The sequence below is a fragment of the Stegodyphus dumicola genome, chromosome 3, assembly GCF_044657685.1.
Source record: "Stegodyphus dumicola isolate Sdum_Otavi_A_Nest chromosome 3, ASM4465768v1".
Taxonomy (NCBI): domain Eukaryota; kingdom Metazoa; phylum Arthropoda; class Arachnida; order Araneae; family Eresidae; genus Stegodyphus; species Stegodyphus dumicola.
This window is the reverse complement of record NC_140770.1, coordinates 85,529,377-85,546,586: the sequence shown is the minus strand read 5'-3', so window position 1 is coordinate 85,546,586 and position 17,210 is coordinate 85,529,377. Positions and strand designations below refer to the sequence as shown.

Sequence of the window (17,210 nt, the reverse complement as noted above, 5' to 3'; positions counted from 1 at the left end):
GATTACTAAAGATACCGCTGAAAATATTTTAGGAGGCAGCAAAAAGTTTGAAATTTCAGTCTAATGAAGCGTTCTAGAATTCAAAACCTCAAAGGCGAAAGAACTTGAAAATACTGTTTGAATAGTGCGGTACCAAGAGCTGCTACTGGTCAAAGAATCAAAGACCCTGACCGACTATTAACAACATCATAGCTGATCAATATTTTCTTTAAAAAATTCCTTAAATTTCATTATACTATTTTTGACACACTACAAAACATCTAAGCAACAGATTCTAAAAACTTTTATTATTAAACGAAATGTACAAAGTCCCCGTCTTTTTTATCCTTCCCATCATGCATTTTAAAATATTAGAAAACAAATAAAACGGGAATTTCCATCAAAATATCATTTTTCGTTTTTAAATTAGGATAAAGTAGCGGTTGCTTCTTTCTAAATTATTTTAATATTACTTGGTAGCTTTTGAAACCGTAAAAACTGTTCAATGAATTCATTTACATGATTGTATTTTTTTAAATTTCGTTTTCATACTCGATTGTATAAATAACAAATATTTAAAAATAAAAATTTCAATTAAAATTTTAAAATCTTTTAAATCATATCCGATAAGTCATTATTTAATCATATGAATCATATTTTTTTCAAAACTGTATTTGAATGTACGACAAACATGCGCATTGCTGGCCTACATTGTTACACCACACAAGAAACGTACAACAACTGTTAAATTTGAAAGATAAAACATGATATGATATGCAAAAGACAGACAACATTCATGTGCATATCACAGGCCAAAAATAAAGACTCCTCGAAGCAGCATAAAACTGCAGACTGAAATGCTGCTTTTACATTTGGAAATACTGTTTACTCGTTATCATTTGTGTTCGGGTTTTTATTATGCTTTACATAAGAAAAAGGAACTTAAACCAGCACATCTCAAATTATGATCGCAGAAGAATCGTAGATAATCAGAATTGTAGACTATGTAATGCACAGTTGATGTTCGCTTTGATATGATGATTTTTAGCAGAACGTTTAGTCAATGGATTTAGGAGTCACACGGGGAAACCAAATGCCATCTGTTGTGTAGCGAATTTAATTTAATTAAGTGATTCATAAAAATCAAAATTTTAATTTGTATTTATTCAAAATTTGAGCTACACAAGTTTGGTTATATTCTTTTTTGGCTTATTAATTCTAGTGTAATATATTTTGGCTTTCCGAGTTTACGCGAACTGCGTCGTCAATCTTGTACACGCAAACAATGGATAGGTGATTTTTTCACGTAATAAACTCAGATTTTCATGTCAAAAATTAATTTGATTTCTTAGTATTTAATATCATTAGTTGCAGAAAAATTAGCTCTTTAATTTGACATAACTTTCGTTTTTCTGACTTTAATTGCATCTCAGTTATGAGCTTTAATTAGTAGATTTTTTCTTCGTTTGCTTGTGATTTAGTTAAAAGGGGATGAAATGCCCTCTTTCCGGTTGAAAAGTCACTTTTTGCGAGTTTCAGCGTTCTTTCGTTGGGACCCCTTGCAGGGTTGTTGAAATTCCTAATTTTCCCCTGCCACAGGTGGTGTTTATTTGGCGAGGGTTTGGCGACATAGAATTTCCGTTAAGGTTTCAAAGTAGTGGATTTGCCGAGTTTGATAACATGAGGGAATGCTGTTGTTGCAACTATTTTAACTTTTGGCGAAGAGTGAGTTGTGCCAACTTGGCAGTCCGGCGTCCTCCCTTTTAACGGGTTGTTTTGGGGGACGAGCACACTTTTTTGACACGTCTTCTGCTTTCTTTTGAATTCCTTTATGTGCTGCGCGCAAGGCAGTAGATTCTGCCGAGAAAATGATTTTCCTAACCGATAATGTTACGGGCCTCGTGCCTCCGCGCCTTGAGCGCCGGCCCTGGTTTACGGGTATCTTTGTCTCTACCTAAGTCTTCGTGGCTACATCATTATTTTGGGTGTATGCGTTTACATTTTAGTTCTCAAGAAATTTAATGCTGAAAATCGTCGTCTAGAAAGATGTCTCTACCTAGTTCTCTTCCATAGAAATGCTTCATTTGTTTTTTTGGCTTCATCCAACACCCGCTTCTTCTTTGAACTTAGAAGTCGGGCTCGCCTTTTCCATCGGCTGATTCCTGAGCTGAAATTTATTCCTTGCTGACAGCTGTCGTCTCCAAGTCCTGGACTGCATTTCAAACTTCATCAAAGATGAGATCTTCCTTGTTCATCCTGATTCAATTAGAAAACCTCCTCGGCTCCTGTGATAACCTCCATATAATCGAGGAACTCACTTTTCTTGCTACTGCTGCCGGCTTTACTCCTGAACTTCAAGGGACAATTTTGTTTCATATGGTAAGATTTTGCCTGCTACTCAGCAACTGCTTACCTTAGATAAGTTATTTTTTTTTTATGTTTTCTTTCCCGGTTAGATAAAGAATAATGAATTCTTCAGTTAAAGGATTGAATTAATTGATGTGTTGAGCATTAAATTTTTTTTGTAGTAGACCAAGTTAACCTAACTCATAGAAATCATTTTTGTGTGTCGATTATGTAAAGTATTAAATTGACTAAGGATTTAATTTTTTTTTTATTATTGTAACTTAACTTAATTGTAAAGGAAAACTAAGTTCTTCTAAACTGAGTTATGTAATTCAACTTTGCCTGCTTGGTGAGGATTGATTTGTAATATCTTTGTTTGAGCCTCTCTACTACTTTCAGGGATTAACTTTTTGGTAGGATCGTAATAGTGTAATTACTTAAGATTTATCCCGTTAAACACTACTTTAATAAACAAATGAAAAAAAATGAAAATTATTATGTGCAATAACTATTTTTTTTTGTTGGATGGTATTGAGTGCAATAATATTTCTTCTGTATTGATTATTCTGTGTGAAGTGGAAGGTGTCAAAAAAGTGTGCTCGTCCTCCAAAACAACCCGTTAAAAGGGAGGACGCCGGACTGTCAAGTTGGCACAACTCACTCTTCGCCAAAAGTTAAAATAGTTGCAACAACAGCATTCCCTCATGTTATCAAACTCGCCAAATCCACTACTTTGAAACCTCAACGGAAATTCTATGTCGCGAAACCATCGCCAAATAAACACCACCTGTGGCAGGGGAAAATTAGGAATGTCAACAACCCTGCAAGGGGTCCCAACGAAAGAACGCTGAAACTCGCAAAAAGTGACTTTTCAACCGGAAAGAGGGAATTTCATCCCCTTTTAACTAAATTACAAGCAAACGAAGAAAAAATCTACTAATTAAAGCTCATAACTGAGATGCAATTAAAGTCAGAAAAACGAAAGTTATGTCAAATTAAAGAGCTAATTTTTCTGCAACTAATGATATTAAATACTAAGAAATCAAATTAATTTTTGACATGAAAATCTGAGTTTATTACGTGAAAAAATCACCTATCCATTGTTTGCGTGTACAAGATTGACGACGCAGTTCGCGTAAACTCGGAAAGCCAAAATATATTACACTAGAATTAATAAGCCAAAAAAGAATATAACCAAACTTGTGTAGCTCAAATTTTGAATAAATACAAATTAAAATTTTGATTTTTATGAATCACTTAATTAAATTAAATTCGCTACACCACATCCATATTCGCTAGTCAATGTCTGTCCGACTCCATGACAAGCCGTATAATAGCTATTTTTGTTACCAGAGGTGGATGTTCAGAATATTGATTTCTGCATGTTCTTATCTCAAATTTATCTGCAGTTTTTGTCACTTATTTCTTACATTGTAATGCATTTTTAATGCACAAATGCTCCTGCTGTATTTCATGGCTTAGCAAATTTTACATCTAACATCAAAAGTGTGTTCGACATAAAATTCGGTTTTATTCCTTGATTTGTTTCTTTAAGTCAGTTGCATACTTGCTGCTGTACTCAAAAATGCCTTAATTATGTAGCGCATGGGCTACTTCATTTTACTAGGTAGCTGTTTCTAGTAACGCTAGTTAGCTATTTCTAGCGATGCTAAACTAAAAGGCTATTTTAAAATTCGAATGTGTGATAAAATGGAGGAAACAATTAATGAATAAAACAAAACCTACTGAAAGACTATACGTTATATATATACAGATATAAAGGTCTTAGGACTCCTTTGTATGATTATATGATGTTTCGATAATAGACTATTGTGTCTTTAATCTCTCGATAAGGGCTCTTTCTTAGAGCAAATCCACCACGATTGAGGGATCTTGGAAGCTAATACAAGAGAAATGGAAATCAATACCTTGTATATTTTACCACAAACCTTCTATCATATAAATCGCGAAGCAGATTACGGTTTAGTAAAACGGGTATTAGATCGAATTAAAAAAAATACTTGCCTTTAAAATATGAACTAAACGGCCTCAAAATCGTTCTAAAAATGTGCAAAAACCTCTGTAGCCAATTTTGATCTTTGAATTTTCATTAGGCCGATGAATTATGCTATAGTTTCAATTACATTTATCCTTCAAACCTCTTACAACACAAAAAATCGTTTCTTGTTCTAATATGTCATCAAAATACCATAACTGTCCTAAATCATGAACGTTAGTATGCATAATATTCATCAATAAGAAAGGAATACAGTGTAATTCGAAATAGTACCGCCATTTATTTGGATGAAACAGCCATAAGATGAAAATATAGTTCTTTGTGCTTTGGATGCAAGCATTTACTAGCCAAGGCACAGGCGCATGCATTTTACCGATAGTAATCTGAGGTACAACATATGGATAAGTTTTTTTATTTCAATATAAAAAGTGCACAAAGACTCTGTGTCTAATAGAAAGAATGTTTTCGTACAGAATATGAGAAAACAGGATCGTATTACTTAAATGGGAAGAAAATCGCAAAAATACACATGAAACTAACTTATATTCATTCGAATTCAAATCTGAGCATCACTACTAATTTTTAACGAAAACGAATGGCTTCATTGTCCTTTAACAATCTGGAATTAACGTACAACCCATTACATGGCAATGATCCTCTATCAGGAGATGTCTAGTTAAGGATCAGGAGATGAATAAGGTAAAAATGGAGATGGTGTAGTTTGGAAAACTACGATCATTTACTTTCAGCAAAATAAACTCTAGCGAGCCCTGTTATGTGCCGAGAAAAATACTCTTTATAAAAGTAATAAAAACATAAATTTATTTACATAAAATACAGCTTCATAACAAGTTACCGTACTTTATGACGTTTATTAGATAAATGTCACTGGAGAAAACTTAATAATTTAAGCAAATTTAATAAAAAGTAGGCAATAAAAGATATATTTGATTTCAAAAAAATAGTATTCTGTAACCTCGAGATACCAAGTTCCTATTAATTTGAGTAACATGTAAAAAACCACTTTGAGAAAAACTGTAAAAAAAATATCAGCATTATATAATGTCAAACTACCAAGGTATATTAGTTTGAACAACGTATAATAAGCCAGTTTCAAAATAGCTTTAATATCGTAAAAGTTTAAATCTGTATGACTAACTGTAAGAGATGCAAGATTTGTTGGTAGAATAAAAAATAACATAAAGATAGAGCCGACTGGGAGTATATGAAATTTCCCATGCAAATATACATTTGTGATTGCTTTTAAAGTAAGTATTTTGTTTATTATGGCAAAAGGAAATTTTTAAAAGCTTTATGAATAATAAAAGCAAAGATAACTCTGAAAGTAACAGCAGATCTTGAATAATTCGATATTCCTAAGTAGTAGATGTGTGGTAAGTATAAATACCAAGTCTACAAGAAAAGAAGGAATTTCTTGTTTTGAAGAAAACCTAGTCGTGGCGGGCAAGATATTCAAAGAGGAATGGTGGAAAAGATTTAATACTGCTTGATCAAGACATTGCATTCCCAGTTAACATGAATACCAAAATATTAAATGATTTAAATTCATAAATGAAATTGACACAAAGTCCAAAAATGTCCTTAGTTTTAAGACTTTTTTTAAGTCATCTTTCTCGTTCTCTGAAATAAAAAATGTTTCATCTAAGAGATGAATCCAAATAACGATATCTTACGTTTTGTCATATTTAGTAAAGTGCGTTATTAACTCATTGATATAAAATTATAAGGTATATTCCGAAATATAATTTCATGACAAGGGACTGTTCATGTTACTGAGCTAATGAACAGCGAATTTAAAATTAAACTTTTCAGAACTAAAATAAATTGTAGTTTAGTACCTCAGAAAACACTCAGGCAATGATTTGCGTTTGATATCTGAGTCTCAGTGCCATAATGCTTCAATAAACACAGTTTTTTTGGTTAAAATTCATATCTTGTAAGATTCAATTTAGTTAACCTTTTAAATGGCACCGGTATATAATACATACCGAATAATTGTCAATTTTTTAACCTCCTGAAAATTGCTAATTTTGTTGCACCAAAAGCTGTAATCGTAAGTTTCTAGTGCTTTCTTTCGATTCGAAATGCGAGTACTATCCAATGAATGCTCAATATTTTGCTAATATGAAATTAGTATACCTCGCTCCAAGGTATCATGTTTGAAGATACATAAATTCTATTGGAGATGCAGAAAACATTCAAAAATCAGCAAATATATGACGTACATATGCTGAGTCTTATATATTTACTGCATTTCAGTCAGCACTGATAATTAAAAGAGGATTATTTATACAATTTTAAGAAAGGTACATAAAATATACACGATGACCTTTATGTTAAGGACTTTTCGCGCCGTCGCCATTTTACCTTGGCCGTTTCGCCGTTGGGATGTCTCACCAGTTGGGACGTTTCGCCGTCAAGACATATTTTTCTTTACATGACTGTACTTTATCTTTCCGTATTATGCTCGTATTTAATAATTATGTTTACCTTTTGTATACTTAAAAAGGTTGCTTTCAATATATATAGTTATTTGCAAGTATGAAATGTAAAGAAATAACACATAGTTAGTTGGAAAATTATGTTAGTTTCAAATAGAACTGGGGCTAAACTTCTGATATAATAGAAGTTAAATTATCGATTTTAAAATTATACGGGTGCAGTGTTTACAAGATTCATCCAAATTTATTGAAATTTTAATCGTTTAAAGAAATAACTCATACAAGCAGGAAATTCACATTTTTATGAAATCTCAATGGAAAACGGAATTACTTTGGAATGTTGTCAGCACCTTACTCTCTTAAAATTAATATGTCATAAAACTGCACACAACAACATTTTATATATTATTTTACATAAAATATTTATTATATTAAATTTAATTATTAAACTAAACAGAGGTATTAATTTAAATCAATATAACGGTAATATATAAACCGTCGTGTTAAAGAAAAGTATGTTTTGACGGTGAAACGGCCCGACGTCGAAACGGTCACGTGGAAACGGCCATGGCGAAATAACCACGGCTAATAGCCCCATTCCCTATGTTAACATACATTAATGCTCAGTGGGTCACCAGTGTAGTGCAAATAATTTAAAATTATTTTTAAACTAAAATTTAATCGAAGCTTATCGGTGCCAATCATAGCAGCTGAGCAAGAGTGTATATTGAAGGTCACACATGGTCAACTAATGTGTCATCATTAGAAGGGAGCGCAGTAAATTTTTTCAAATAATAACTAACTTGTAGGACAGAAATAATGATCAAGGTTGTGGATATCATCAGGCTGCAGGTTGGCAATCAGTGTTTGATATCCTATGCATCTTGACACTCGCTGCTCCACATTAGCAACAAATAGTTCATCACCAGAGTACGGCGGTGTAGTAAATTTAGATTTTTAAATAGAAATGGAAATAAGCTATACCAGTAACAATCCCGATGACATAGAATTTCATATTGACTAAAGACCAAACCATAATTCATTAATGTGGAGTAAAGGTAATTTAGAAATTTTTTAAACAAATTTAAACTTCAGAACTCTGCTACTCGTCAAAGCTTTTGATGTCTAGTGTTCTTCCTCTCAATCACAAGTGATGAACCATTACTGTGGGACAATAAATAATGCCTTCTGAAGTAAACTCAGTAATTTATTAGTAATGTAGATTTAGATAAATTATTAAAATTAAATGAAGAGGAAAGTTTCGATTTAACGCATCCGAAAAACGCCGGTGGACGTCAAGAGTAGAATCGGCGATGACCAATAAAAGCCATAAGTCATCGGTGATCTATATGGTAATCAATATTGTCGCAATAGCAATACATGAAAAGGGGATGGATGATAAAAACTTGGTAAATAAGGTAACAATAGAAAGCTTTGGAACTATATTGCTAAATCTGTTTCTAATATAATATTTTGAGAAGAATTTGGAAAACACCTACTCAAACTTCCTAATGATATAGATTCTGACAAGTAATTATTTGTCATACTTTCACCAAATTTCTCGGCATGTAGTTTGACAAAAATTATTTTAAAACTCATCCAGATACTTTGTAGAGATATTAGGTATTTTTGGAAGCAGGAAAGTTGAAAAATGAGCAACGCCTTCTCCGGTAATCGAACCGCGGTCCTCTGGAATACGCGCCCAGCATGCGGACCACGACCCCACGAAGGCATGCGAAGAAGGCGGAAGAAATACCTTATAACTTTATTTCAAAATATTGCAATCGAGCATGTTGAAATAAGAAATATATAATTTGGAGGACTGTAATGCTCGTTTAGAGTTTAGTTATGCATTTAAATTGCTCATTAAGTTTAAAATATAAGCTTTCTTTGTCAGTTTCTCATATAAATAGATACTACAATGCTTTCAAAAGGAGCCGTCCAAACGGTATAGTGGTTAGGGAAGCCTGACTGCGATACCAAAGGGTCTGGGTTCGAATCCCGGAGAAGGCATTGGCTGTAATTTTCCGTCCCTTTATAAGAGGAGATGATGGCCCACCTATTAGGTGCCTCCATAATAAAGAGACCACCACATCTGGCCTTGTATAGATTAATGGACTCACAATCTGCCATTGAAAAAAATTTCAAAAGGCATCTTTCGCTTTGTAGCGAAATATTTACGTATCGCATTTAAGTCTGAAATTTAGGAGCAGCATAAAAATTACTTTCAGCTGACACTACACTGGAAGGTAATACTAATGCTTTCCGAAGAACATTTTGAGCTGAGAATGAAATTTTGGAGAAACTAAAATGTACCTACAAATAAAAATATAAAACTACATACATATAGAGTGTAGATAAGCGATTCTCAACCGGTGGTACGCGTAACACTGGTGAAATCACGCGTCCCACTGCTAGTTCTCGTTTGCTCTTGTATGCGTACCACCGGTTGAGAATCGCTGATCTAGACTCTATATGTATGTAAAAATATAAAACTACATACATATAGAGTCTAAATCAGGGATTCTCAACCAGTGGTACGCAAGAGAAAGTAGGTGATACGCAAAGAAACAAAGTATTTTTAACTATTAAATTCAAAAATCTCATGAAGGAATAGAAAAACTGATAGAAATTTCCTGTGATCGAACTCTAACTGAAGATTTCAAAAAATTTCAAGAATAACACTGTTAACTGTCGGCTGAACCGAAAAAAAAAATTTAAAGAATTTTTAATAAGGCTATTACATTTGTATTGTCTTCTTTCACAATGTATTAGTTTGAACAAGGATTTTCTTCCATTTTATATTTGAAAAGTAAATACCAAACAAAATTAAAAGTGGATCCTAATTTATGATTAAAACTAAGTGAAATAAGACAAGACATAAAGAAATTTATCTCTCTTGAACAATACCAAATTTCACTCTAAATTTTAGATTTAAAGTATTACAACTTAAATTTTGTAATTAAAATGGCTGCCAATTTTTAATCTAATATTTTTATGTGTGCATATTAAATACAAATATCCAATAGGTTGTGCAAATGGCAAAATATATTTTTTTAATATTTTTATTGAGAAACTGAAAAATGATCATTGTAAAATGTAGCGGTGGTACTAAAGTCTTTTACATTTTCTTTCGGTGGTACATGTTATTCAAAAGGTTGAAAACCGCTGTTCTAAATTTTAACAGAATACTTTTTTCCATATATGAGGACTACAAGCACTTAATTGTTTCTTCGAACGTTTGGAGAGACATTAGGTATTTTCGAAGCGGGGGACATGAAAAATGAGCAATATCCTTGCTGGGACTCGAACCTGGACCACTTGAACACGAGCCGAGTGTGCTACCGTTACATCACGAAGACATGCAGAAAGCAGCCAGAAAATACCTTATATATTCCGAGTTACTCCAGGTTCTTCTCGTTCGCTCTTGTGTGATGACCGACCATGGCGGCAAATCCGTGGAATCTAGCAATATTACCTTATATATTCCCTTTTTCTAAAGGGCGAATGGAGATTAGGGGATCCAATCGCCAAATCCTAGTGGTGCAGAATCCTCCTCCACCACCTTTTAGTTCGGGCGCTACTGTAGAGCCATTATGGTTTTTGAAGCAGGAGTACATGAAAAATGAACAATTTCCTCGCCGGGACTCGAACCTGGACCACTCGAATGGACCGAGTGTGCTACCGTTACACTACGAAGGCATGCAGAAAGCAAGGAGAAGATACCTATTACGTTTAAGAACTGTGTATGTTACACTTCTTAAAATAATATTAATGACGATAAAATTAAACATTCGTTGGAAGTAATATAACATAATATAATATATTCAATTGCTCAAAATGTACTATAAAATAGCAATGGTCTTCAAATCTAATTCGATTCGACACAATCGGGTTTTGGTGATTATGAGTGTGTTACTTAAAATCATGCACCAAAACACAATACTCGTATTATTCAATAAAGCAAGTAAAACTGTTATTACGAAAATCTACAGCCTAATGAAATCGACAGTGAAGATAAGGACGGATAAAACGATACCGCCAAATAATATTAAATGCAAATTAACAGAAAATGTAACTACCAATACGCTGAGACAATAGTTTGAAGCTCAAATGTTAGTCAAATAAGGCAATTTATCACAACGAGAACTTAAATCTTCTAAAATACCCAAACTAAAAGACAACTACAAATATGTTTTTTTAATAATTACATAAATGCGTATATACTTACTATGTGACTTTGATTTAAAGATACGAGCATGAGTATTGATTAAAGTATTTCTTTATAATATCTCTTAATAAGTGTTTGATTCTGCTTGTTGCCTTAAATTTCTATAATTTGTCGAATAAAATGCAAACAAACACATTTCGAAGTTTAGTATTAAATACACGTTTTATAATTTCCTTTATTCAAACGGTCGGTTTTCATTCAACAAATTACGTATGCAATTTATATACGCTCCTTCGCTACAATGAGTGCGGAGATGTAAGATTTAAATCTACATTATAATTCAAAAAGAATCGTTCCTTTTGAATGTAACGCAGATTTAATTTTTGTTTCACTGTGATAATTTTAACGAAGGTAAACTATACTAATTTGCATTAAAAATGCATACAATACATTCGACTTCATTTCTAGAAAAGCTTATTACTTTAAAGAATTTTTGAAACTTCGTCATCATTTTAAGAACAAACAGTACACATTCTCGGTCTCCTTAACAATCTTTATAATATTGCCCATTTTGTAAATACCTTGAGAATCTATTCAAGAAGATGTACTAAGAGCACCTAATTTTAGAGTCGTACTTGAATTCGAAATACAGATGCTTTAGAGCTATTTTTATTATGTCTTTTTCCTCTCTTTTCACACACCCCAGAAGTACTATTTCTAATATTGGTTTTGATCTTAATCCCAACAGATATTGACCATTATTATCTAACGTTAATTTCTATGTGGAGAAATTTTCGTTAAAATATCTGTAATTTAAATAAAATGACCAATTAATCAAAACCGTAAATCAGTATTAGTTCGCCGCTTCGATGCATAGCGTATTCATAATGGCTGATGCCATTAATGTCTTTAGTCTTATGCTCAATTTCAAGTGCCTCAGGAACCTTGCCCTTTGGGCTTTCCATGGTATTGGCAATATGAATGTGAACAGTTTGTCCTACAAAGTTAAATATAAATAGTATATAAAGCGTAAGATATAAAGAGTATTCGGAGCATTCTGTAATCCATTTAATCCCTTCCAGTTCTGTATGAAAACATTAATTCTCTTAGGGAAGACAAACATATGATTTTTTATAAATAAAAAAAAAATGCAGTTAACATTAATTTTAGAAGCCTTAATTCTGACACTATTTAGTTGAACTAACACGAAAACCATACTTCCGAAAAATTATTAAGTAATCGTCCAAGTTTGTTGGTCACCAAACTGTACTAAAGTATTAATTTTTCATTTACTGCTATTGACCGAAATAAAAAATTCTTAACTGAAACACCCTGTGTTCTCTAAACCTATTAATTATATAGTTTACCTTCACAAACACACAATTTTCCTATTACATCAGCAAAAATCATTAACTTAAACAAGAATTTTCATTTATATTAACATGTTATTTAAAATGATGTACTTTAAAATATACGCAAAGAGTGAAAATACGAATAATGATCAAACGACTACTCCATTGGAAGTAAATAACTTGAAACTCTTATATAACATGCAATTCGCTATTTATTATAATAGTTAATTCGATTACTGTTATATTATAGTAAACTTTAAAATACTTATGTTATACCTTCAAACTATTTGATAATTTCACACACACTTGTTGTGCAACAGCTTAATTTAAACTGGTTGCGATCTACTTTAATATTAAGGAAAAAAATTAACATAAATACTTTTTCCCGTTAAATGTAATATATTCTGCGTGATATATAAAAGAATTATCTTTACAATAATAAATAGTATAAAATTTCAAATAACACATCTTCTTTCATTAGTATAATCATACGAAAAACATTTTAGCAGCAAAGATTGGCATAAAAGTAAATGCGTGTAATAGAAAAGCCAAAGCATAAAACAACTTTTCAAAGACAAAAATCTGAATTTCACAAAATCATTCTTAAAAACAACATATATATTTTACATATATTTTACATACATAGTATTTGCCTGTGAAATTCATGCAATTTTACGTTAATTTTACAGCGTTTAAAAATGTGAGTTTTAAGTGAGAGAAATAAAGTATATGATACGATTAAAAATTGTCTCACAGTTAATAAAAAGTTAGCAATTCAGTACTTAGGTAAATCATCTTAAGTATTGTTAACATATAGGTGGTAGTGTATGGAAAATCTATTTAAATATATTAAATAAGTGTTCGCACACATGTTTTTTATTCTATGACAAATATCCAGGTGCATTACTTATGCACTATCCTACATTTTTAATTACAATAGGATATGCTGTGTTTCATTCCGTTTATTATATTGTAAAATTTCTGTTAATTCAAGAATTGTGTGACTGAATTGCTTTTTCATTCTGTGAAATTGTATTTCCCGCCATAGAAAAAATTATATAGATATATATATATTTATTTCATATGAAATAACAAAAAATTAGCATACCTTTAATAAAATCTACAGCTTGTTCTAGTCCATATGTATCTTTGTCACAGTCGTCCAAGACATAAGCTCCTAACTTGAACCCAGGTAAGAAATCCTCTTGATCATTAACCCAGTCCATTGTATACAGCATACATTCAAGGGCTTGTATACCACCCTGAGGCATAATCGGGCCACAGATTCTAACATCTTCTCTTTCATGTATCATCATCAAACCACCAAGCATAATATCTCCTTTAATGTGTACCACATGTTTGATTGGCCAAGTATAATTAAAATTATCCGTTAATCTGCGCTTTCGGTATAACGAAGAGGCATTCTTTAAAGATGGAAAATGCCTCTTTTCATTTGGTTTTAGTTTATGTTTATAAATGGGCTCAGATAAATGTATGTTAGACATCATTAATTTCTCATTAATTTTCAGCTCGTCAATTCTCGAACCTTTTACAATCTCATCCCATGTGCAACAATTCCATATGAAATATATCATTAACAATTCCTTGAAGACATGAGACATTGTTATGAAAAGAGATGCTCCCCCCATAGCAGTCTAAAGGTTCTGAGAAATTTGAGTATTTCTAGAAAATTTATGAGCACGTGGATTGCTGATAGGAATCGAAAGACACCTTCTCTGGAAGAAACAATCGTTCCATGTGAGTCTTGGAAGGCACCGTTTCATTGATGTGCTCCAGTAATGCTATGAGCGCCCTCTCTTGCGTCGAAAGATTTGCGCGCTGGTCTTTTCTTATTGACGTTGAGTAGGCGTATTATAATAAGCATCATAAGACACTAAGTGGCTCAAATGAGTGAAATAGACATATTATATTAACTACACAATAAAAATATCTGAAACTTTCTTAAGATTTTTCTGCACGTCTCCAGGAACTGTATTTTTAAGAGAAGGAAATTAATACATTACCATACACTACATCATAAATAGTTGACTTGGTGAAAAAGTTTATGGAATAAGAATAAATGTAATAAAGTTTTCCTTATTCAGATAAAGGTATAAATTTCTTTAAGATATAATAAGACTTCCGTCTTGTTGATGAGGATAATATTCTGTTCAAACTCTACTATCACTAATTTTCTTAATAACAATCTCAGAAAGATAAAAAATATTGAAAAAAGTTTTAACTCATGTCATCACTGAAAAATAATGAAATATTCAATTCTGGTTTCAGCTAGATGCCCATGTGAAGTCATTATTATTATGGGTATTTAGACAAATGAAATTTATTTCCCTTTTATTAAACAGAAAACATCTTAAAATAGAGCAAATGCTAGATCTGATTAATATTTTTTCAATAACAGAAAATGGTACTTTTTCCTGGAAATTTCCTACTTCATATAATTTCCAAACATAGACTTCATTAGTAAGAGTAAAATCGAATCCTTTGATGTATCCGTCCTATGAATATAATAAATAAATAAATCACTTTTCTAAAACATAGACGAGGATTTTTATTATTTTCGCGAAGCGAATTTCGTGTCCTGACAAAAGAGAAATTATTTATTTTCGCTTTGTCTTTTAGAAACATCTATTTTAAGCCTCGGCTTTCAACAATACAATGGAAGAAAGTTACAGTTACATCTAGAACAATTAGGTCTTTTAATAAATACGTTTTTATGTCTTCATGTGGCTTTCATTTCTGACAAAAAATTATCAGAATGAATTTTTTAACTCCCTTTAGTTTCCCACTGTTACTTTGAGCAGCTCTGTTTAGTTAAGTAATTTTATGTTTTGTACTTTGAATTTCTGTGGGTTAGTTCTTAACTTAAAGGCTCATTTAACCTGCTACCTAACAATTTTGTTTGGTATTAACTCGGAATTCGAATATGAAACTCAAACTGCGCTTTTTAATTTCTAAAGAGGCCGAGCGGTAAAGTCGCTGAACACTGGTAGTTCGGTCCGAGGCTCGAATCCCGCGAACGGCTTTTCTGCATGGGTGCTTTCGTGGTTTTCCCCATGTGTAACGTGTATACGAGCCAGTTTCCCTTAGAAAGTCCTCCACGAAGGCATCTCTCCCCTTAGGCAGATAGCCCTCGAGGCTTTGCCGTAATTAAATAACCTAACCTAATCTTAATTTCTAAAGAATTGTATTTTTAATATATTTAATTTTCTGAAATTTTCATTGCCAATGGTAAGCTCTCTCTCGAAGTAAGCTGTTAGATTACATTGCGGAATTTTAGATTATTTTTCCCTTTTTAATTGAAATACTATGTGGGGATGATTAATGGTGCCACAACTAAACATCAAACCACAATTATTAAGCAATTTTTGACGTATTTTGAAAGCCAGTTTACATTCTTTGTAACTTATCTAGTTTATTTTTCTAAGAAAAATCTTCTAAAAAATAAGATACTTTGCAAAATAAGCATCCTTCTAACTAGATCTGTTCTAACGGTGGCTAATACATTTAGATTTATATGTTCAAAATATTCCTAATTTCAGTGCTAAAAATGTTTTCATAATATTCTCTATTTTAGTTTGATAAATTATGGAAGTGGAATTACGTAAATTTCCTAGAATCTTTATTTATAGAACTATCGCCTTACAGCAATTTAATGCTAACAGTTGATATTTGGTTCTCCTTTATCGAACACCCAAAAAGTCTGCTGTAGATGCCATATGATTTTCTTGGTCGTCTATTAAATAATACACATCTTCTGGTGCACTTCATTTGCATCTATTTCCTAGATTCATTTTAACTTAATTAAGCTATCCCTCAAGACAAGTTGAAAATGACATGAAAATTTACAAATTTTAAAATTAAATATCCTGGTCAATTTTTGTTATCGGGAGTCAATTTTAAATAATTTTATTTCTTACAACGACTATAAAACTTTCCAAAATATAAGTACAGGAACCAGGAGATCATATTAAAAGTTAGATTTCGCTAATTGTCCAAAATTATTTTCTTAACTTGAAATTATCAAAACAAAAACATTTTCGTCATTTAAAACACTTTTGTAGCTGGAAGTGTATGTCTACAACCAACGATTGCGAAAACAAAGACCCACGGAGAAATTTTAAGCCGGGTAAGGTGTTAGGTATCTATGTATATACACAAGTTTAGTGCTTCCGGATTGCAATAAAAAAAGAAATGAGCAAAATTACATGTTAGCGGGTGTCCCAAAAGTAACGCAAGAGGGGAATTTGGCGCCATTTTTGCATTAAGTTGTTGGCAACCCTGAAAAAATTAGTTTGAAAGCCGATAGTTTAGGGTTAGTGAAAATGGAGCGTTATACGATACAACAACGTATCTTCGTTATTGAACAATATTTTAAAAATAATGAAAGTTTGGCGGCTGCAGTTCGAAAATTTTATATAAAGTATGGTAAAAATAGTGTTTTAACCTCGTCAACTGTGAAACGATTAATTGAAAAATTTGTGGAGACTGGATCAGTTCGAGACGCTAAACACACCGGTCGTCCAAAAATAAGCCGTTCAAATGTCAATATTGGAGCAGTGCGGGAGAGTGTTGTTGGAAACACAGGAAAATCAATTCGGTGTCGTGGACAGGAATTGCGGATTTCAAGAAGCTCTCTACAGCGTATACTCACAAAAGATCTGTGTCTTCATGCTTACAATATTCAATTAACACAACAACTGAAGACTAATGACCATGAACAGCGAAGAGAGTTCGTGGAATAGATTATTAATCATCAAAAAGTGGATGCTGGTTTTACGAGCAAAATAATCCTAAGTCATGAACCACATTTTCACCTCAATGGCTTTTTTAATCGCCAAAGTTGCCGTGTTTGGGGTTCGGAG

The 17,210-nt window shown here is 32.3% G+C and overlaps 1 protein-coding gene across 2 annotated transcripts in view; it reads right to left on the bottom strand.

Annotated features, from left to right (window-relative positions):
• The window catches only part of LOC118199800 (metabotropic glutamate receptor 6-like), a 391,939-nt gene extending 377,880 nt beyond the window's left edge, over positions 1 to 14,059 (bottom strand). For both annotated transcript variants that reach the window (XM_085813044.1, XM_085813045.1), the window contains exon 1: positions 13,436 to 14,059. In XM_085813044.1, the coding sequence (XP_085669170.1) occupies positions 13,436 to 13,976 (541 nt within the window). In that variant the 5' untranslated portion in view covers positions 13,977 to 14,059. The remainder of the gene's footprint in view (positions 1 to 13,435) is intronic.
• Between the last annotated feature and the right edge of the window lie 3,151 nt (positions 14,060 to 17,210).